Raw genomic sequence first — 21,790 nt, 5'->3', positions numbered from 1 at the left:
AGAACAATAATGATAACAATTAAACATAATAGAATGAAATGTGAATTTACAAAATATATATACAATAAGAAGAAATGAGTATTCGGTCAAAGACATTGAAAGAACAAATGTAATATGCAATAACAGTGAAGGCTGAATACTTTCTATTTTAAATAGTGTTTGGTCTATGAATGATTTGAAAATAGTGATAAATCCAGGCTTACTTTTTTTTCTCCTATCAAAAGTCCAAACCTAATGATTTTCAGTTCACAATGATGTAAGACAAGGAAAAACACATTTGTGGAGCTTTAACAATCACGACTGTTGTATTCTTTGCTTGAGATTGGACCTAAACGATTAATCAATCATCGATTATACAATTATAACTATTGCAAGCATACAGAAGGATGATGATGATGACGATGATGAAAGGATGTTTTACTGGCCACCACAAACAGGAGGTATGATTCTAGCGAACAGAAACCGTTTGATCTTACACATGGACATTTGTGAGTATTGTGTGAAAACACAGTTTTGTGTTCATGGTGACACAACTGTAACAATAACTGTAAAGATTCAGTAGTACTGTGGTTTGGATTGAGAAATGTTTTACTTTGACTTTGCATTTCTTGATACACTGCAAATGAGCGAACACTTGTAAATGACAGTAAAGAATGTATATTATATTGCTATAACTGCCTTCCCAGTGTGCAAGTCACTATGGAGACTAAAAGTCTAAAATGGGAATCAGAAGAGCAAATGGTCGTCTCTCGTCAGCTGATCCAGGTAGCTCTGTGTCATTAACCAGTCTACGTTCAAGGACAGTCCATATTGCTTTCGAAAGACCACATGAATGTGAGCGAAAGATGAAACGACGCCTTCAGTCCACTGAGCGCAGGGAAAATATGAAAAGGAGCCGAATGCAGCAGTGAAATGAGACTCACAGACCAAAGTGTCTCCAAGAGAAAGGTTTTGTTTAAAAAAGGAAAATCTGCTCCATCTGGTTATTACCTTCATTACTGTGTGAACTGTAGATCAACTCCATTGTTATGATACGACCAAACACCACAACCGCACCATTCATTTTCCGCCCCTACATCAAAACAATGCCATATTCAACCCCCAAAACTGTCCCCTCGCGCGGCCTCATATTTCACATCAACACCCGGCATCATAATGACCCTGCGGTGTTTATGAACGCAACTATATTTACAGTTGAGCCAACGCAGCTGGTGTGATCTATAAGTCATGAGCCCGGAGCCCAGGGGAGCGTAAGGTCATTAGGAGGGGGGCTTTTGCCTTTCAGCCAAGACCACAAACATGATATCCATTCCGTTCTCGACAGGAGGCGTTAATGGCTCTTCGGGTAGAATGGGGACTGGCGAGCCGCTGAGCTGCTCAGAAACACATTGAGCCTGCGGTTTGGAAATTAAACCTACGACCTGGGGCCTTACATCCCCGAGGTCCCACCGCACGACTCAAAGGTGTTTCTGCTTTACAACTTGCTGAGGGCAGCGTGTTCTGAATTAATGAACTTCCTTTGCTGTGGTGACGTCAGTCCAGGACGCTGTAACAGTGTCCAGGACGGCTTCAACGTTGAGTCAGTGCAGATTTTTTGTCGGGGGGGGGGGGGCTTTGTGCTTCTCTGGCGGAGCTGCAGGGCCTTGCCCGTGCCAGGTGTTCGACATGGCAGAATTGATTCATCTAGAATTCATTGCCCCCATTCAAATCAGCATAAGATGTTCGTATTGGATGTGTCATGCCATAAAGATCATAGGTTTTAGTGAGACGTTAGCGTGTTCCACTTGACACGGCATTGCCATCTAGTGGATGTAGTGAAAAACAGGATTCATATAATAATATAATCATTACTTATTAAGTTAGTTGTATTGCTGAAATGATTTGTCAATGAACTCAAGCACATTTTGGAGATCTTATTTACTTATTTTGTAGAGATCTTATTGCTTTTTATTTGTATTTTTGCATCGATATAGATCTCTATTGCTGCTGTAAATGTTGTGGGATGAATAAAGGAATATCTTATCTTGTCTTCGCAGTTTCTGCTGCTTTATTCCCCTCTTTGCACTGGCTCTCTGTTTATTTTAGGATTGATTTTGAGCTATTGTTGATCACCTCTAAGGTCCCTCACGTCCTGGCTCCTGATTATATGTTAGATCTTTTATTCCCGTATGAACATTTGCGTTGCTTGAGCTCCCTCGGGCAGCGGCCTTTTCACAATTCCAGAGACCTTGTTATAAACTAAAGCGGATGGAGCCCTTGCACTCGGGGCTCCTAAAGCTCTGGAATGACTTGAAGAGTTAGGGTCAGCTTCACCTTCCAAGTCCCTTTTTGAAAACGTACTTCTACTAGAAAGCATTTCATGATTTGATCTAAGCTGCTCATCTTTCTCATGAAGACTCATGAATAAGTGCAAAGTGATTTCATAATGACGAGAAAAGTGGGAAAACATGTATTCATCTGAGATCTGAAGAGCAACGGCTGCACGACGGTGCAGTGATTAACAGCGTTGCCTCACAGTGAGAAGGTTTGGCCTGCACGTTCTCTGAAGACTCCGGCTTCCTCCCACAGTCCAAAGACATGCAGATTGGGGTTAGGTCGATTGGAGACTCTAAATCAGCTGTACGTGTGAATGTGAGTGTGAATGGCTGTCTCTGTTTTGTTGGCCCTGTGATGGACCAGCAACCAGTCCGGCTTGCACCGGACCCCTTGCCCAATGTCACCTGGGATTGGCTGCAGCTCCCCCACAACCCTTACAGGATAAGCGTTATAGATAACGGATGAATGTGTGATTGAAGACAGAGCAGCTTGAATTCCCGGAATGCTGGAGGTTGTTGTCTTTTTTGAAAAAGAAAGATGGCGTGAGAAAAGCCTCTGTAGCAGGGGTTAAATGGTTTAAACAAGACGGTGACAGATACTAGATAACAGTCCGAATGACTCACGCTCTGTGAGGGGGATAAGGTATTTTCGTATGCATCATACGTCCCGCTGAAAAGAATTACAGCGCGCTGCCCTGCGTACCAAGGCCAGGGAGGAAACTGTAAACACTGTTGTTCAAGTGTCATCTGGGAGATGCATTAGGGTTGGAGGCTGTGTTGTGAGACCACACGCAGCATCGTATTGATGGTATTGAATGCAAACTTACATAAGTTGCCACATTTTTCTATGTCACAAGAATTGGTCAGAGAAAAACGAACTGTTTTTTTTTTTTTGAGAAATTCCAGATGAGGAATTTTTTTTTCGCAGTACGGAAATAGAAGTCATGCCTTTACGGTAAGTTGGTTTGAATTTGTCAAAAGTTTTACTTGGCACGACGTTCTGAGAAAGGAAAATTTCAGGAATCTATCTTGTTAAAGATGAAGAAAAAAGGTCTAACATGTGATCCACGGCGCCGTTTTATAGTTCAGACACTAGTTGGTCATTTTCTATGAGATGAGAACAAATGTGCTTTTGTCTTATTAATGATTCTTTAACTTCTGACTCATAGTTTTTTTCTGGTGTCATATGCAACAAATCATAATAAGGAATCTTTGACATATTTGAACACGCAACAGGAAAAACTCGTTGTGAATAAAACTATAAAAGACTCCACATCTTCATAAAACAATTTCATCACAGTGTACGATTTCTTCAAAATATGCCGATGTGCAGGATTTTGACTTTTGCTGAAATAGATGCCTAATGGACTCCAGTTCTGTTTTTTATTATCTTTATTCATTGCTATCCATCGTCCTCATTTTCCTATTAAAATGATGCATAACATATGATACAAAAGACTCTATGTTGCTATTTAAGATGTTTCAAATTCCCAGTGTTGTGAGGATTGTTTTTTCTTATTTTCCAGATCTGTGATATCTAACAGTTCCATATTCCTGAATACAGCACTCACTGATCACTTAATCCATAGGATAATTATTACTTCTTCTTTTTTTAATCTCTCACTGTATGCACATGACTGTAAACATGGAAACTCGATGGAACAAGAAAGTTGAATAACATTGAAATTCTCCTCCAGGCTCTGTTTGCCCAGTGGATGTTTTTAAAGGAAAATGAAATGATAGCAAGTTTAAAGCTCAGACCCCAAAAAACCTGCTCAGATCTTTTCAGATTCAGGGAAAATGGCATCATCGCGTCTCTTGCTATCTCTCACTGTGCAGATGATTCCATTTTTTCCACGTCAGCAGTCTATGTGATGTATGAATCTGCTGTCTCGAGGGATACGTTTCAGATTAGTGACGAATCAGATATCCCGTATTTGCTCGGTAAACAATGTAGACAGCTCGAGAACGTTTTCTACAGCTGGATCTTCAGGAAAAAGACCTCATTCGTCCAGATTTGTTGGTAAAGTCGAGTTGACAAGTCTGAAATAGGCAATAGGAGCCTAATTTTGTATTCTAACAGATGAGTCTACTGAGAAATTATGACATATATTTATACTTCTCACCATATGCAGTTGCAGCAAATCCGTGATTATATCAATCTGATGATCTGAGGTATGTTCTGCATCTGTGATGGATTAGGTCTCCCTGTATCATCTCCGTAAACATTATAGATACAGGATGTAACTTTATCATAGTTACAGACAGTTACACGTACAGGTGTTTTTATGGCAGCATCATCATCATCATCATTATTCATGATGATGATGATGATGATGATGATGATGATGATGATGATGATCATTTCATTTAATGTAAGTATTCTAAATATATCCAAATATCCTGCCTATTGCAAATATTCGTTTTATCCACATTTCATTCAAAATTTCGGCCTGACATTTCTGGTATATTTAGATCTGGTCTGAGCGGTGTTTAGCTGTAGTTCATTATGTCACTGTGTTGAGCCAGTGACACTAAGACATTCCCTAATGATTCTTTGGGCTGTTATAAGATTATTATTCCTTACTTGATGTGCGCTCACTCCTCACACTGCTGTTTTCCTTGTTAACCCCCCGCCTGCTGCGACGAGCTTATCCATATTCCGAGCAGACCAACAAGTGCACTTGAGCATCTAACTCCAATAAGAACACTTTGAGCTGAGATAAGAGGTCAGCCGGAGTGTATTCATTACCATAGCGGAGGGGAACTTGTGGGTTCAAGACTCTAATCGCTTTGCCTTGACTTGCAGAATCATCGGAAAACCATTACCACAGAGTTTGATAGCATCAAGTTGCCTCCCCAACTCGCCACACACACACACACGCTGTCAGAAGATTAACTACTCTCCGATTAATTAACACAATTACCTCTGTGCGTGCCAATCGGTGTCTTATCAAACTTTGCCAGGCTTTAAACTGTAAATTAATTAATACCCCCTCTCGCCGTTTCTTAATTACCTTAGTTCCAACAGGAATTGTGGGAAATGCCTGTGTCAGCGTCTATTTTGTGCTCACAGTCAATGACTTTACCGTGAGCTTATTTGGGCCCTGCGGTACGCTGGCGACCTGTCCGGGGTTAACCCCGCCTCTCGCCCAACGTCGGCTGGGATTGGCTGCAGGACCCTTAAAGGATAAATCGGTGTGAATAGTGGATGGATGTTATGGATGGATGGACAGATGGATGGATGGATGTGAGCTCATTAGACAGGACGTGAAAACATGCAGCGGTCATGCTGATGAGGTGAGGAAGAGATGACATGATGTAAAAAAAAAAAAAAAGTCATGATTTGAAGCAGCGCTCCTTAATATTTTTGTTTTTTTCTGCTGAAGTTGACCCTTCAAACTTACTGTCGTTATTATATCTGATCATTACTATATACTATTATGTCTTAGTGCATGTTTGCGGGTTTTTTTTAAAAAGTTGAGAAAAAGGTTCAAATCTGCTCTTTATTATTTGTCATCTTTGGGTTCAGGGTGTCGGAGGTGGAACTGGACCAAGCTTCTCACCTGTCAATCACTGTTAATAAAAACATAAAGCACAAATTCAGCAAGGATTGTGATATATATATGTCAATTTTACATTTGAATAACATCACAGAGACATCCCACAAACTCCCTTCAGCTGTTAGTAAAAAACTGAACGTCCAGAAAGACGAAATAATTTTATCCCAAGGTTCATTGAGTAGTTGTAGTCTTTACATTTGAGCAAACATCTACATTTGTATTAAACCTTGGCGAATTGGAAGGAATCACCAGAGAGTTCAGGAGTAGCACGAGGTGAAACAAGGAAGATGAGCAGACAAAGTGACACAGAGGACTGAGCAGCGCAGAGACTCGTTGCACAAGGGAGGCAGAGTTAGCTGGACCCAGGTGAAGCACAAGGACAGTAAAAAGCACAAGGACAGTAAAAAGTTAAACCACCAGACGCACGGGGCGAGAGATATCAAAATAAAACAGGAAATAACAAGTGGAAAAAAGGGCCAAAAAATGGGGGAAGATCGTAACAAGCTGCTGATGAAGATCATGTTAAATGGTTGAAAGTACACGGCCCTTAATCTCCTGGAAATATCACCTCAGGCTTTTTTATTCATTTAATGAAAATGAATACTAAAACACACAAATAGACGGGGGGAAAAAGGAAGATAACATTCCCTTTGGTATCATAAATAAAATGGTTGATTTAAAAGCACAACATTTTTTTAATCTTTGCTTTGTTGCATTTTTGGATATGGTTCAGCCTAATTATCAACTTGACAGTGGTTTAATAATTTGTAATTTCTGAGCTTAGAGATTCGGTTTTCAAACCAGTCTGAGTAACCGTGATGAAACATTACGGACTTGTCTGTGCTCTCTGAGCAAGTCAGCCAGGTACTAAATATTAAATTAAATTAAAATTAAATTTATTCAGATATTTAAATTGATTAAAGCACAACTGAACCACATCTCTTCAGCCTGATATTCAAGTCGTATTTCCACAATCTGATCACCAGGTTTTTCATATAATCTGCTTCCAATGCCCACTTCAACTAATCCTTCTTCTGATAGCAGCTTCTGTTCCTAGATTTCTCCAGAAAGTACATTTTGCTTGTTATATATTTGAAGTATATGTATTTATTTTGGCAGATACAGGAAACAGGGTGAGTGACTAAATCGTTTAGGGATGATATCTATGAATAGTAGGCCAACTATTGATGATACTTCATTATAAATACATAATGGTGGAGCACTTTTATACTCCAGTAAGGAACTCGATATCTCTGCCACCACTCCTGTAACAACATCTCGACAAATAGTTGGACTTTCAAGCATCTCGCTGCGGGTTCGGGGAAGAGTGTGGGGTTCCAACTTTCCATGGCAATTTTGTTGTGGCTCTCAGCCAGAGTAAAATTGTTCTCATTTATCCAAACAAACCAAAGTGAAAGCCGTCCAGAGTCGACGTGGCCCTTCTGTACTTTGTGTCACTCAACTCCCGTCATTTAAACCCTCCATCTCACCCGCTGAGCTCTGGCACAGCAATGGAAGCGCACGTCGTTGAGGCTGGAGTCGTCCAGGCCATACTGGTACTCCTCCATCTTGGACTCGATGCCGCAGATTCCTCCGCCGTGGCACTCCTGGCTCCAGTGGCCGTACTCCCCCCAGTCCATGCCGGTGCCCTCCAGCGTCGGGTTGCTGCTGCAGCGGAACTTGATGCTGTTGACGGCCGTGTCGTCGCCGAACAGGCCCTGGTGAGGCTCCACGCGAATCTGGAAAGAGGTGAGCACGCCACTCGGGCAGTACTGAGGGGGGGACCAGTCACCGAAGCTGGAGGAGGAAGAAAGCAAAGGCAAGAGAGTGATGGTTGGGGCAATTAGAAAAAAAAAAGTCCAACATTTGGGTCGGGAATTTCAGGGAATTTCGAAAATCGTGACGCTTAACTTGAAATCCTGGCAGTAACAGTGTTTTCGTTTCGCCTCTGAACATGATGCGGAAACTGTCTCCAGCTTCCTCCTGCTGTCAAATCTTTTGTGTTTTTTGTTATTCTTGTGTCTAATTCGTATTAAACCTTCACAGTGCAGCCAAGTTAGTCCCACTGAGATTCCGGATCTGACCACAGCAGCAAAAAGCTGATTATTTAAAGACATCGGAAAAACCCTTTGAGCTTAGCAGAAGTTCTCAAGGAGGTTGAAGGAAAGTATTAATACTGATATGTTCTCACTGTCCAACATTAGATTTCCTGCTGCTAATTGCCAGCTCCCTGCAATACAATGCTTGTATATTTAAATTAAAATGATCATGTAGGCGGCGCGTGCTTACCTGATGTTCATTTACTGCTGCTAAAGAAAAGCAAGGACAAACAAGTGCAATTACATCTGGGCAACAGTAGGCTGCTACAGTAAATATTCAATCAATGTTATTATAAGGGTACAGCTTTCTAATAGGGCACCATTTATGATGCATGTATAAGTTGTATTAATAGTGGTTTCGTGGGTGGTTATTGGTTTGCGTCAAAGATTACTCACGAGGTAGTTGAAAACCACTTATTTTTGGTTTCCAGGCTGTTAAAACCTCCTTTTGACTGTTAAGACCAAATTCTTTTTAAATCACTGACTACAAAAACGCAATTGTTTTTCTCATCATTAATATCAGTTCACAGTTTTGTTTTATGTCATTCTCTGTACTATTATAAGATGGATTTCATATAACTGTGTTGCTGATTCTGATTGTCTTTCCTATGTAAAAAAAAAATGTATACAATGCAGAGAATTTTATTAACAATGTACAGCTAACAAAATGCAGATTGGATGATCAAAACTCCCCATTAATGTTGCATTAGTTAATGAGTTAATTCCAAACTGGTTAAGAGTTAAGTGACAAACTGGTGAGCATCAAAGAAGGTGTTACCAATGTTATTACCAAAAATGAAAGGTAAACACACAGCAATTATATTGACTTATACATGAACAAAAAACTAAAAAACCTCAATGGAGCACTTGAAGCTGTTGTTGCCTATCAATTTGTATGTGCCCGCATGATTCTTGCACTTATATCTTCAAGGTTGAATGCACTCAAAGTAAGTCGCGTTGGAAAAAAGCCTCGGCTAAATTAATGTATGTTATGTTAGTATGTAATGTTATGCAATGTAATGTAATCTTCAAAGCATCAGTAAATCATTTCTAGACAACAAATTAATCCAATATTATGTAAAGCCTTTAATAAATGTTGCCTGATAAGAAAGTGGCACCGCTGCAGGACACCTACTAGCCAGTGTGAGACTCAATGGAGTACAGGAAGCTTCTGTTCCCGTCTTTGCTGCAGATGAGGCGGATCCCGTTCAGGGCCGTGTCGTCCGACCCGTACTGGTTAGACTCCACCTGGGGAAACAGACGACAGTTCCCAGCAGGAGAAACAGCCCTGGCCAAGCTGGCTTTTTTTTAATTCCATTTTTTTTTAAATCGCATCTCCACTAAAGCAAACAGCAAATGTGACGTGAAGTCATGACAGGCGTGTGAAGTGTGTAGGTGGAAGCATCTGAGACCACAGAGGGAATTTATCTATTCACTACGCGTCTCTTGTTACTGAGAGTTGCTCCCTGTGCCGCTTAATTGCACAGTAATGACTCTTATTCAGCTTCCCAGGAACGTCTACAATATATTTGTTTCATTGTACCAAATGCAAGATGGAAAACTGAGCAACTGGAGCTGGTCTCCATCAGATGTTTGCCCTCGTAAGAAACCCTAAAAGATAGGTTCACATTTTTTTGACACCCATCTTAATACATGCATGCCCATATTTATAGTGAAACATATTTCACGTGTTCAAACACGAATTCATAGTCCTCACTCACTCACTCAAGTTAAATAAATTCCTTCTGTTTTGTTTCCCAGGATGATTTTTTTTCCCCCTGTTGAGCTCGAGGCCAATAAAACAAAAGGGTTATCTGGTTTAACTAACTCAGACAGTTGAAGCCTCATAAGCTCTGGTTGAGCTCGTGCGCACAAAGAGAACCATGAATTTTGTTCCACATGCCTAAAGTTTTCATCTACATACTTGTTTGTTTTTCCCCCCAAATCCTTTAAACTTAATTATCACTTTTTGTAAAAGTAAATGGAGAAGGGAAAACTGCCCACTCACCATTCTGATGTATTTATTTTTAACAGTTCTAAGCGTCTGTTTTTCTTTCATATTTATAAATATATATATATATACAGTATACAACAGTCGCAAATAAAGTTTCCATTCAAATTTAAAGGTCAAATTCGGTAGAAATGAATTATACACAAGAGAAAAAATAAATGTACGATATCAAAACGATGAGGCAAAATCAATGGGGAAAATATAGAAATGTTGCCTCCACGAATCCCTTCCTGGAAAGGGGGAATGTCCGCGCGAGGGTCCGTCAGCTCGCCTCATGATTGCCTTGTTTTACACGGCATCATCTGGTTCGCGTGAATGTTTTTCCTGCGTTTGTTTTAGGGGAGGTATGCGCGCGAGACGAAAGAACCTTTACCCTGACACTGAAGCCAACGGCGAAGAACTCGTCCGGACACATCTCCGGCCAGGTCCAGTTCCCAAACCTCTCTCCGTTGTTCACGGTGAGCAGAGAACTGTACTCTCTGTTGCTGAAGGCCGCGCCGGCCCTCTGCAGGAAGGCCTTCTCCTCGCACAAGCCGCCGGACAGCGCAGCCAGCACGGCCACGGCGCCGAGCAGATTCGCCATATTGACAGCAGCGAGTCAGTGGTGTTTCAGCCTGAGGTGCCAACTAACAAGTACCAGGGGGACCGGGCGGCCGGGGGGGTCGGACTCTTATATAGCTCTGACAGTTTACCTTTCAGAGTAGACCCCCTTGTATCGGCGCCAATCATTTACAGAGTCACAGAGCGGCGTGGGAATCACCAGCTGCTGTCGGAAAAAAAAGTAGAGGGTTTTTTTCCTCTCAGACGTTGAGAGACACCAGGCCCCTTGAATTTATTAACGCTTGACACCGCAGCAAGCGGTGGATCTGGTAGGACTCCAAACATTTCTGCAACGCCAGAGAGACACAACATGGTCAGGCGGCAAACACGCGGTTTGCGAAGTCTTGTAATCCATGTTTTCAAGGGGTTGTTATTGTCCAAACAGTAATCACGTGTGGATTGAAAAGTGGGCCAGCACATAAATTGGAATATTGGAAAGCGTTGCTGTATTTTTGCCTGGGCATGCTGGCGTGAGGCGCACGGAAATCCGAAATTGCCATGTCACTTTTTTACTGAATGGAGTCGAACAGCCTTGTCCCCAGATGAGGTTGTCAGTCATCTTTTACACACAAACTCGAAACGAATACAAACAGTTTCACACTGAATACGCGGCTAAGTATGTGGGAAGCACATTTTCCTTATCTTGCTGTCCTCGACACACCAACATGCAGCCTCCCCTGAGAACACTGAGGCAATGTGACAGTGTGCTGCAAAAGAATCCGGGGATGTGACACAACCTGAGGAGTCTTTCTTCAATCGCCAGTCACTGATCCTGTCCGTCTGCTGTTCGGTGCTGGGCAGGTAGTGTAGTGCACAATGGATTTTATCGATTTTTTTAACTGATAAGAGCAGGACACTGTGTCCGAAAAAGATGCCATGAGAGCGAACCAAAACATGATAATTCTCTGTGGGTTCATCGCTCTAGTGCGATCCACTGTAAATATAGAAGTATTGATCACTGCGTGGGAGGACATTTTAAGAGTATACTGTAACAGATGAATGAAGAAAATGTTGCAAAGAGCAATTAATAGTCATCCGTAGCTCTATTTTTTTATTTTTTCTAAACTTCCATTTCTCCGGGGTCAGGTCACGGTGGCAGCAGGGTGAGCAGGGAACGTAACCTGGTGTGGGTTGTGTGCTTTTGAATATACAGCATGCTATCAGGCATAAGCATATAATAATAATAATAATAATAATAATACATTTCATTTATAGAGCACTTTTCATATTTGAACAGTTGTTCTAATTCTGATGAAAGATAAGATCATTTTTTTATGAATTAACAAAATATTTTTTTTATTTAATGTGGTTTCACTTCATATAAAGATATGAGATTTATTCTGAAGTGACAACGACTGTAACAAGTCACAGTTCTGACGTCTCAATCCCACCCGATGATTGTAACACAATGTTACAACAATTTCTTGGCAATTTCTTTTCAGGACATGTCAGAAATGATAAAGGAGGAGCTTTGCCATGTCAACAGCATGTCACCTTCCCACAATGCCCTTTATCGCCTCCCGACGAACAGGTCAAGCTCAGCGGACCAAAGGACAGAATGATTTTTCATTTTTCTCGCGGACTAAATGGAAATGAGGAGTTTGAAGACAGCGATTTTTTGAGCCGGAGATAGAAAGCTGGTTCATTTCATCTCATTATGTACAGTAATAGGAAGCTAAAGAATGAGAAGTGCTTCACACGGCTGCACCAGGATTACAACACGTCAGGACAAAAACAAAGAAAAACTGGCAATTTAAATAACACAAAAATAAAATAGAATGTAACAAACAACAACACCAAGACATATTAATAATAAGACGGAATAGACAAGTTGTCAAAAGTTAACCCTTTTTAAAAGATACATTTTAAGAAGTGATTTAAAAAGATGCTGCAGCCTCAGATCCTTGGGCTGGGAGCTCCAGAGCGGAGGAGCCTTGACTGCACAACAGCTTGTCACCTTTAGTCTCGAGCCGCGACTTGGGATCGGTCAGCAGAGGCCTGCCTGAGGACCTGAGGATCTGAAGCTGCGCCCAGGCTCATGCGGGAGCAGGAACTAAAACTCTGAAAGACGTGACGATGTTTGTCCTTGTCTGCCAACGGGGCTGAAGTCGAACCTGGAAAAAACAGAAGAGTGGAGAAACAATGAAGCATGCACAAAAGAGACGTGAAAGCGTTCGCAATACCGCCACTGACGCCAACGCACCTCTGCTTCCACCAATGGTAAGCCGCTCCGCCGGCAGCTGCAGTGAAGCCAGCGACGAAGAAGAGGATGCCCACTGCCATCTTCACATGTTTAGCATCCAGAGCAGAGGTGTCTGAGAGAGAAGTGTTGACAGTGAAATCTTAATCTGCTCACAGATCCGGCGAATAGATCAGAACAGGCTACTCCCCTTCTTAGTAAGGAATTCAAATTTGTCAGGTGACATGAACATAGAGTTTGCGCCCTCTGAAAACCTTGAGAATAAATAGCCAAATGCTTCATACCATAATAATCCCCTATTTCTGTCTGTATATGTTGAATTCTCAGATTATGCTGCTGAAATGCTGTGATGAATTATTGTATCTTTGATAGAGAATGAACACAATCCCCTGATCATGCACGATCACACCAGCCGATTGTTTTTTCCCGGGGACACACGTTCCCCCCGGTGAATTTCGGCCCTTTTCGTACTCAATACTGCAATCTTCGCGCCACAGCTTTCTCATCCCGTCGGAGCTCCTCACACTCACGAAAACCTCACACGTCAACGCAGCCGGCACACCGAAACCATTGTTCAATGCCGCCCCTTGGTTCTTTTTCGGTCACTCCAATGACCGGGGATGTAACAGTTCCGCCATGTTCGGACAGAGAAGCAGGAGGCGGGGGGGGGGGGCAAAGGCAAACAAATTCCCCAAAAATTGGGAGCAGGAAGACAAAAACCCGGGCTGGAGACCGTGAACAGTTCAGGCATGTGTACAAGAACAGCAGCTGGGAAACGCTGTGGCTACCGGGACACAACAGACACACTGGCGAGCGGCCAGTGCTGGATGGCTGCTCCAAAGACTAATGAGGGAGTGGGAAGCGGGCGAGCAGGTGTGTGCGGAGATCAGGTGATGTGGAACCATTGGAGTGCATCGGGGACAAGTGCTGAACATGGCGAGAACAAGCCGGTTTGGAGATAGCAGCAGTTGGCGCCGGATTCCGGCGCTCAGGGGTAGATTCTGTTCCCCTCGTCGATATGAACCTGAACCTGAACTCTTTCCCTCTCCTCACCACTTTCTTTCTTTGCCAGCTCTCCCGAGAACTGAACTGGAACGCTTGTCATAAAACGCAGTGAGAGAGAGAGGAGCAACGATGTCTGAGGCAGAAGAGACAGAACACAACGGCACCTCACAGTTACAGTGCACTGATGTCATATTGGGCTCGGCTTAATATCAGTCAGCAAATCAGACTTTTATTTAAAAAATACAATAGTTACAACAAATAGTAATAATAAAGTGGTAAAATGTCAAAAGAAGAAACAGAAAAAGGAAAATGCTAAAAGAGATACGAAAGGGATAAAGATTAAATAATACGACGATGAATGCTAGAGGAGGAGTAAGCAAAACCTTAAAACAGTCTCAGATGTGCAAATAAACAAACGGATACATAAGTAAAATAGATAACATTCAATTAATTAAGCCTGACTAGATATTTTGGTGTTGAATTTGCATTGAGAAATTCTCGCACATTCTCATTGGCGCCGGAAAACCCAATGCCACATAAGATTAGACGCTAATTTAACCGGTACACATCCCATGTGACGTTAATGTGGCATCATCTTCAGGTTGTCCCAGTAAAGATTTGACCAATGAGGTTCAATCTTTGATCTGCACCAGCAAAAGTCTGCACAGAACTCATCTCCTCCAGTCATGGGCCCGCATTTTCTGCCAAAACTTGATTAAACTCTGCAAATAGTCTTCTTCATTTCCAGTCAATCCGTCCTTATCCTCCTGAGTTGCAGTTGACACACACACATACACACACACACATAAACAGTTGAATGTGTTTCGTCTCCTGGACAACGTCTTACCCCAGTCCACCTCCAGGCTCTTCTCCAGGCTGCTGTGCTCCACCCTGCAGCTCACCCTCTCCCCTCTCTTCGGCGTCAGCTCCAGGTAAGAGTGAAGCTGGAAGCTCCAGTCCTCGTTGGCCAAGACATCCGTGGACGACACGTCGGTCGGCGACCTCCGCGCCGTCCCTCAGCCAGCTCGCCCTCGCTGCCTGCGGGAAGAAGCCCACAACGCTGCACTCGAGCACGGTCAGCACCCCGTAGTCGGCCGGCCTGGTCTGACGGACCCTGACAACCGGAGGCACTGGAGTGTGGACACGATCAGAGCAGGGGATTAGCAGCGACATGACCTGCTGGACGCGGTGCCTGCTTGAACGCAGGCTGCAAAAGACAAGAGTCGAGGGCCGAGCAGTTTGTCCTCAAGCCGTTAAATTAAAGGACAGGGAGAGGACGATTGTGTCCTTTTTTTGTTAATGAAGCATGTTGCCACACGGAGGTGGCACTGCTAGAGTACCAAGAGTAGAAAACAGAGAAGTGTACCTTTTCTATCCAGCGTGCTCCCTCTGAACAGTCTCGCGTTGTATCTGCAAACGGTCTCCACTTGAACTCTCCGTAAGGCCATTTTCCAGGCCTGGCCGTTGTAATGGTCGGCGTTTTTCATGCCGTACTCCCCGAAGCCGACGTACTTCCCGCCCCGAGAGTCGTACATGGTGTTGAGCTTCATGTTGAACACGTTTTTGACAAGGAAGACCACGTCCGTGATGTCGTCGCCGTACTCGCACTCGTACGTCATCTGAAACACGTAGCCATCTGCAAAAGTGGCACTCACCAGTTCATACAGAAAAGTTTAGACGGGGGAATCCATCATTTTTTGTTGTTGAACAAAAGCCGCCCTTTGTTCCAATCCAAAGAGGGAGTGTTTGGCAGGAGAGTTAATTCTTCTAAAATGGATCCAGCCCACACTTCTATCATAATCTGTGTGAATGCTAAACTAAGACAAAGTAACTGCCAATAAAATTACAGTGTTTGGCACGATTTGTCCTCCGGCTCTCTCGTTCCCTCATCCAGACCTCCCGTCCCTGCTCGGTTTATTTGAGCCTCCATTTCTGCCGCTCGCCACCCGCCCACCAAGGCGTCCTTGAACTGTCCCAGTTACCCGGCTCCCACATCCACCTGCTCACCCGTCTCCGACTCTCATCACCTGAGCTTCCTTTCCCACTTACATTCCCCGTGTTTTCATTTTCTTTATCCCGTGCAGGAGCTACTTAAACCAGCCGTTTCCAGCCACTCCTCCCAAGAGTGTCTGTCTACCTGTGTTACTTTATGTGCCTGTTACCTGTGAGTAAGGCAAGGCGAGTTTATTTGTAAAGCACAGTTATGCAAAAGGTATCAAGACAAATTGTAAAAGCAACATAAGACAATATTTTTAGAAACTTAGAAAGAAGAGTTAAATGAAGACTTTAAGTCAAAAAACAACAGCATATAAAGCAAAATAAATCAATAATTGATTAAGAGTATAGTGTGCAATGTTGGAAATGAGTAATTATGTGATATAATAAAAGGCCGTGGCAAAGAGAAATGTCTACAGGATCGATGTTTAAGAGGTCAAGTCTCTAACAATAATCAGAATAAAAAATGTATGTGCATAAATAAAAGCTATAGGAATACGAGAAGAAACCTACCTGTTGGTGTAGTGCAGAGGAGAACGGCAGTGATTACACCACTGTACAGAAAATAAAGTCCCATTGGTTTTTTAAACCTTGAAAACTACCGCAGTAGTGAAGTTCTTCACTCTTTGCATACAAAAGATTGCAGACTCAGTCATGCTCCCAAAGCCTCTGGGGCTCAAAAACGAAGCTGCGAGCAGCTTTCGTGTACAACAAATGACGCAACTGTTCATGCGTGCGCAGCGCTGCCACCAACAGGCCTTTCTGGTTGTGTCAGAACTCTTTTGTTGCCCTGTTTGAAATTGTTTATGGGGAAGTGAACAGAAAAAAAAGACTCCCACCAGGGAGCATGTTAGGGAGCAAACCAAAGGTGTGGTCAGTTACCTGGTTTCGTTCCCCGTGCGATGGCATGTCTGTGAGTGAAGTACTCGCCGACACTTCTCTAAAATGAGTTCCTCATCCAGTGTTTGGCGTCTCCGCTCGGTAACAAGAGCTGACTCGCAGTGTTAATCGTAGCCATACAACCCTAAAGGGACGAAATAGTTCTACACCCCACTGGATCTAAATTCTGTTACGGCAAAATCAAAGCGGCTGTACGAGGGATTTTCCGTGTTCTCGATCTGCGAGTGCGTCCATCAGAAGCCCGGCGCCCTTGCATATTAAAAAATGCGGCAGCTATCTCATCCGTCACAGTGGAAATAATCCATTTCAGGCCTGAGCCAAATGGGCCCGACAGAGGCCGGCTTGAAGCGTCTGCAAATCTGTGCCGGTGTTACGAGACACGCGGGCGGAAGTGACTAACATCGTTTGCAGAACAGTCGTGTCAGGCATGTCACCGCAGGAGCACAGTGCAGTATAATGGATGGGGACTTTGGTTTCATTTGAATGTCTCTTGCACGCGCAGTATCGCCTAACAAGGACAGACATTTTCAACTTCCCTTTGTGTGTTTCATGCGCCCGTGAAAAAAGGCAAATGAGCTGCAAAACCCTTGCTATGCCCCAACATCTGCAACATCATCAACGGCTGCTGGGTTTGTTGGACAGAGTCAGGCAAGCTGTTTCCCCACAGTTTATGCCTTTCTGTTAAACCGAGCCGACTGTTCCACAGACATGACAGTGCTATCTTCCTATCTGAGAGCGAACAAGTGTATTTCCCAAGCTCTCAATCCTTTATTTTTTTCAGTTTGGGTTTGTGTTCCGTAATTTGCAGGAAAAGAAACCGTGGGGGGGGGGAAGAGACACCAATAAAATTGCAGCTGTCATAAAAAGAAAAGGAAATAAAGAGGAAAAACACAATCACACATCTGACATCAAAACCCCGGCGTTTGTCTTGATGCGTGTCACGCCCGGCAAGACTTGTTGGCTTTCACGATGAACCAGAGTCCAACTCCAACTCCAATCGGCCCCAGGATCAAACCACAGACACACACTGACGTCTCTACAGTCTGGTGGTCTGCGTGCACTTCAACCTCTGTTTAAAGAGACACAGAGATTCAGTAGCATAAGATTTTTAAAAAAAAAAAATTTTAATAGGAGTTTTTAAAGGTTTTGAATGCTTCTCTTGTTCCCTTTGCATTACAGACTTTTTTCTCTTGCTACTGTTTCTGCAACTTTGCGTGACGATTCTAGTTTTGGAACTGGATTTTCAAAAAATGAAAATGATTAAAAAAATTATAATTCATAGGGCTATATGTTGCAAAATGCCAAGTCATCATTGCTCTCCCCCTGATTTATATGTGAAAGCATTAAATGTAACTGTAGTGCCAAAATAATAACTAACCAACAAATATGGGATTCTTTTTTTTAAATTATTATTATTTTCAACGCTCAAATATAAAGATGAGATTCTTGCTTCTCCTTCTCCTGCGAGCAGTGATGCTCAGTCTACAGCAGCTCATCTGTCTCTTTGAGGACAGCTTCGATTTGTCTGATATCAGCTCTGTGTTGCTGTGTGTTGTGCTGCTGGTACACTGGTACACACACACGCACACACGCGTGTACGGAATGGGGTGCACGGCCACAACCAATCAATGCAATACCTACATTATTATTATTATTGATTCAGTGCAAAAGTATGAAATAGCTTTAGGTGTACAAGGGTGAAACCTGGACCTTCATCGTTGTGAGCATTGTTTTTTATTATTATGAAGAAAAACATCAATGACTTACTCTCGCATATAAAAACGAACGGCGTGTTTCAAACACGAAGCGGTTCAGACTCCAAAAATTCAGCGTCTCTCAAGAGTTTTGATCCAAGTACCTTTAGTTCTCCTGTGATTATTATGACTGACCTACCCAAGAACCTGGTGAGAGGTGCCTGCAGGCTGATGTGGCCCACGCTGCAGGCGTAGATGTCGCCCTCCTGCGGAGTGAAGTCCAGGTAGGACGAGGTGCGGAAGCTGAAGTCCCTGTTGGAGTAGTACTGAGTCTGGCTGACCTGGCTCTGGTCCACGAGCTGCCCGTTCCTGGTCCAGGCGATGTCGACTACAGGCGGATGGAAGTCGTTGACAAAGCAGACGAGGGTGTTGGGGAGCCCAAGCTCCATGTCCTGCTTCGGGTAGATCAGGGCGGTGGGGCCGACTGCGGACGAACGGGTGGATGGTTGACAGACACAGGCGGGAGGTCAGACTACGTGGCCAAAAGAATGTGGTCATCTATATGTGCTGGAAGCACAATATTGCCTAAAATGTGCGTTAAGATTTTGCTGAAGTGGAACCAGACATGACGCAGAACATTACAAAGCATCAAAACAAAAGTATATGAGTATGTAGTGTCCACATTCTTTTGCACCATCAACATTGACCTAAATACTTTTGGAAAGTTTCAAATCTAAAAGTACAAAGATAATTTCGGTGTAATTCAAGGCCACACCAGAGGAAGATTCCCAGAGATCACACATACTGTACATTACGGTATCATGGAGCGCATGCTGACTAGTGGAAGCTCCCCAGTGGAGAGCTGCACAATAAACAGTGACAGAAACCTTAACCTGCACTTGACAGATTATAAGCATGACTATAAAACCTGGGAGGTTAATCGCAGCTCACATTGATTTTTTTTTCTGAAGAGTACAGACACTCCTCTCATTAACTTATGTTTAATAATACCGCCAACAGTTCCTCCCATTACACTATGATAGTTTAACTGACTTTTAATTCATGGGAGTAGTCTATAATCATAATCTAGTTTCAGTTCTGGAAAGATGAAATCAGCAGCGACATTCTTGGTAATTGTCATCTGAAAGCTTCTATTGTGCATCCTCAGACACACACACAAAGGGACACTCGGACCGTTCTTCGATCCTTGTTAAAGCCTGAAATGCAATGGTGGAAAGTAACTAAGTACATTTACTCAAGTCCTGGGTATTTCCAATTTATGACAATCGTCCTCTAGTCCTCTACGTTTTACTTATCCCAGTCAAGATTTTACATCACAAAGAAACTGAAAGTATGCTTGTGATGTGTAAAAGGATAAAGCAGTGTTTCCCATTGCTTATGGCTCGGGGCCTCTCTTTCTAAAAACTCACATGGTTTCATTCAAATTGCTCTTTTGGGGGCTTGAGAAGTCAAATTATCTAACATTATTTTTAAACTAAAGCAAGATTAGTCCAAAAATAATAGAGTAAATATCTCTGCTTGACTCTGTTAAACAGAAATGTATTTTTCTTTTTCTTTCGTCATCCATTAATCGTCTTGCACCCTGTCCCATTCATCTTGTAACCCTTTGAAGGGAGACCGTCCCACAGTTTTAGGACCATTGTACTAAACCAAACAGATTTAAAAATGGATTTGCTTACGTAATACAGTATTACGTAAGCAAGCCTGGCTTCTGTGCAAAGCAGAAAACAACTGTAAAAAATCCCAATTTTATCAAATAACCTTGAGTAGGCTGGTTGTGTTACTCACTGATCTAGCGGAAGGCAATAAACTGCATTTTTGTTTTTGAAGCCCTCTCAGGGTGAATGCTTTTGTTCCATGAATGGGATTCTTTTTTTCTCTTGCAATGTTAAGTTGTTTTCGTCGATTCGGCTGTTCCACCGTCTGCCATCTCCATCACTTGGGATACATACCGAAGAACGCTATTCTCTTCCTGGTTTTGGTCACGCAATGTGTGACGCAGTTTCCTTTGTGCCGGAAATTAGGGTCGGCCTTTTTTCTGTGAAAACCGCGTCCCGGTGGCCAAAAGGCAAAACTTATCGGGCAAAGCTTATTATAAGTGCCGACGGTGTCGTTTTTGTTCCTATCGCCATTACACTGTGCAATCAGTTTTGATAAGTTTAGCAAAAAAAAAATATTTTTAAAGTCAACACTCATGTTATCAGTAAAAACAAAACAACCAGCTCACCTATGACGACTGGGGGACCTTTTTCTCCCTTTATGGCCCGCGGGATGTTGTATATGCAGGTACCCAGGGATGTATGCCTCTTTGGCCAGTCCAGGATCAGGGGTCCACTGCCCCGCAAACTCCGGGAGGCGCGGAGCCATCCGATAGGTGACGGGGTCAACGTAGAAGAGCTGATCGGCGTCATATTCAATATCGTACTGACGGTCGCCCGCCAGGTCACAGAAGGTCAAAAGGCGAAGCGAGTGTTTGCCTGTAGGAAAATGACACATTGCATGACGGACTGGTGTTTACAATTTGTTTGAAATATTCAGGTCTGAGAGCAGATCTGGAGTCTGTGCTCGAGGTAAATATAAGGCCTCATGTGTCAAGTAACACCAGACACCAGAAACCATCCAAGTTGCTACTAACATTTTGGCCAAATAAATCAGGCAAACATGCAGGTCTCCAAACGTGTTTACAAACAAATGTGTTAATACAATAGTTGAATTGTTGTGGTTGAATACTGAAACCCCACTGTGGTGATGAATTCTTCATTTTTTACGTGATCTGTGCATATCTGAAAACAAAACTTTAAATGCCTCCTGACGATCATGACGTAGCGTACTTCTGCAAGAACTTACCTTGACTGCATTCGGGAAGAAAAATAAGCAGCATCAGGAACAGATTGCTCGCCATACTGCATTTCAGGTACTACAAACATCGAACCAGGCATCACTGTCACTGCCGACAGCTCGTCCCTCCCACACTTCACTATTGGATCCATAATCTGATGGGACTTCCTCATAACACAAGACAAACAAGGCTTGTAATTCAATGACAACAATGTCCCCCACCTTTAAAACACCGGAATCACGCGTGACTCAGATTTGAACATGACTAACTGCTGCCACCTACAGGACAAAGGTGATAACCGCAGCGTGAGTATTTCTTTTACCATATTTACGGGATTTAGTCATTTATTTTATATATTTATTATCTATACTGTACAGTAAGTTGATGGAAAACAGAGAAAAGCAGCATTTGAGAAGCTGGAACCAGAGGATGTTTGGCATTTTGGAAAAATAAAGAGACTAATTAAAGGATAAAACTGAAAAGTGATGATGACGATGCCTCAAACATCAGGTATGAACATTCACTGAATGCTTTGATGAGTATGACGA

At 42.9% G+C, this 21,790-nt stretch overlaps 2 protein-coding genes across 2 annotated transcripts; both read right to left on the bottom strand.

Annotated features, from left to right (window-relative positions):
• Positions 1-5,807: 5,807 nt before the first annotated feature.
• Positions 5,808-10,648, bottom strand: LOC118285482 (vitelline membrane outer layer protein 1 homolog). The gene is made up of 4 exons (XM_035609163.1): positions 10,362-10,648; positions 9,113-9,225; positions 7,369-7,675; positions 5,808-5,891 (listed from the first exon to the last, which is right to left on the bottom strand). The coding sequence occupies exons 1-4, from the start codon at positions 10,569-10,571 to the stop codon at positions 5,889-5,891; spliced, it is 633 nt and encodes a 210-aa protein (XP_035465056.1). The 5' UTR covers positions 10,572-10,648; the 3' UTR covers positions 5,808-5,888.
• Positions 10,649-11,613: 965 nt separating this feature from the next.
• On the bottom strand, positions 11,614-21,383 carry LOC118285485. Its single transcript, XM_035609165.2, has 7 exons — positions 21,251-21,383; positions 20,631-20,880; positions 18,582-18,866; positions 15,160-15,429; positions 14,641-14,923; positions 12,792-12,903; positions 11,614-12,702 (listed from the first exon to the last, which is right to left on the bottom strand). The coding sequence occupies exons 2-6, from the start codon at positions 20,812-20,814 to the stop codon at positions 12,882-12,884; spliced, it is 1,044 nt and encodes a 347-aa protein (XP_035465058.2). The 5' UTR covers positions 20,815-20,880; positions 21,251-21,383; the 3' UTR covers positions 11,614-12,702; positions 12,792-12,881.
• Positions 21,384-21,790: the final 407 nt, after the last annotated feature.

Source organism: Scophthalmus maximus, chromosome 20 (assembly GCF_022379125.1).
Source record: "Scophthalmus maximus strain ysfricsl-2021 chromosome 20, ASM2237912v1, whole genome shotgun sequence".
NCBI lineage: Eukaryota > Metazoa > Chordata > Actinopteri > Pleuronectiformes > Scophthalmidae > Scophthalmus > Scophthalmus maximus.
The sequence above is the reverse complement of the archived record's forward strand: the minus strand, read 5'-3'. Positions and strand labels throughout refer to the sequence as shown.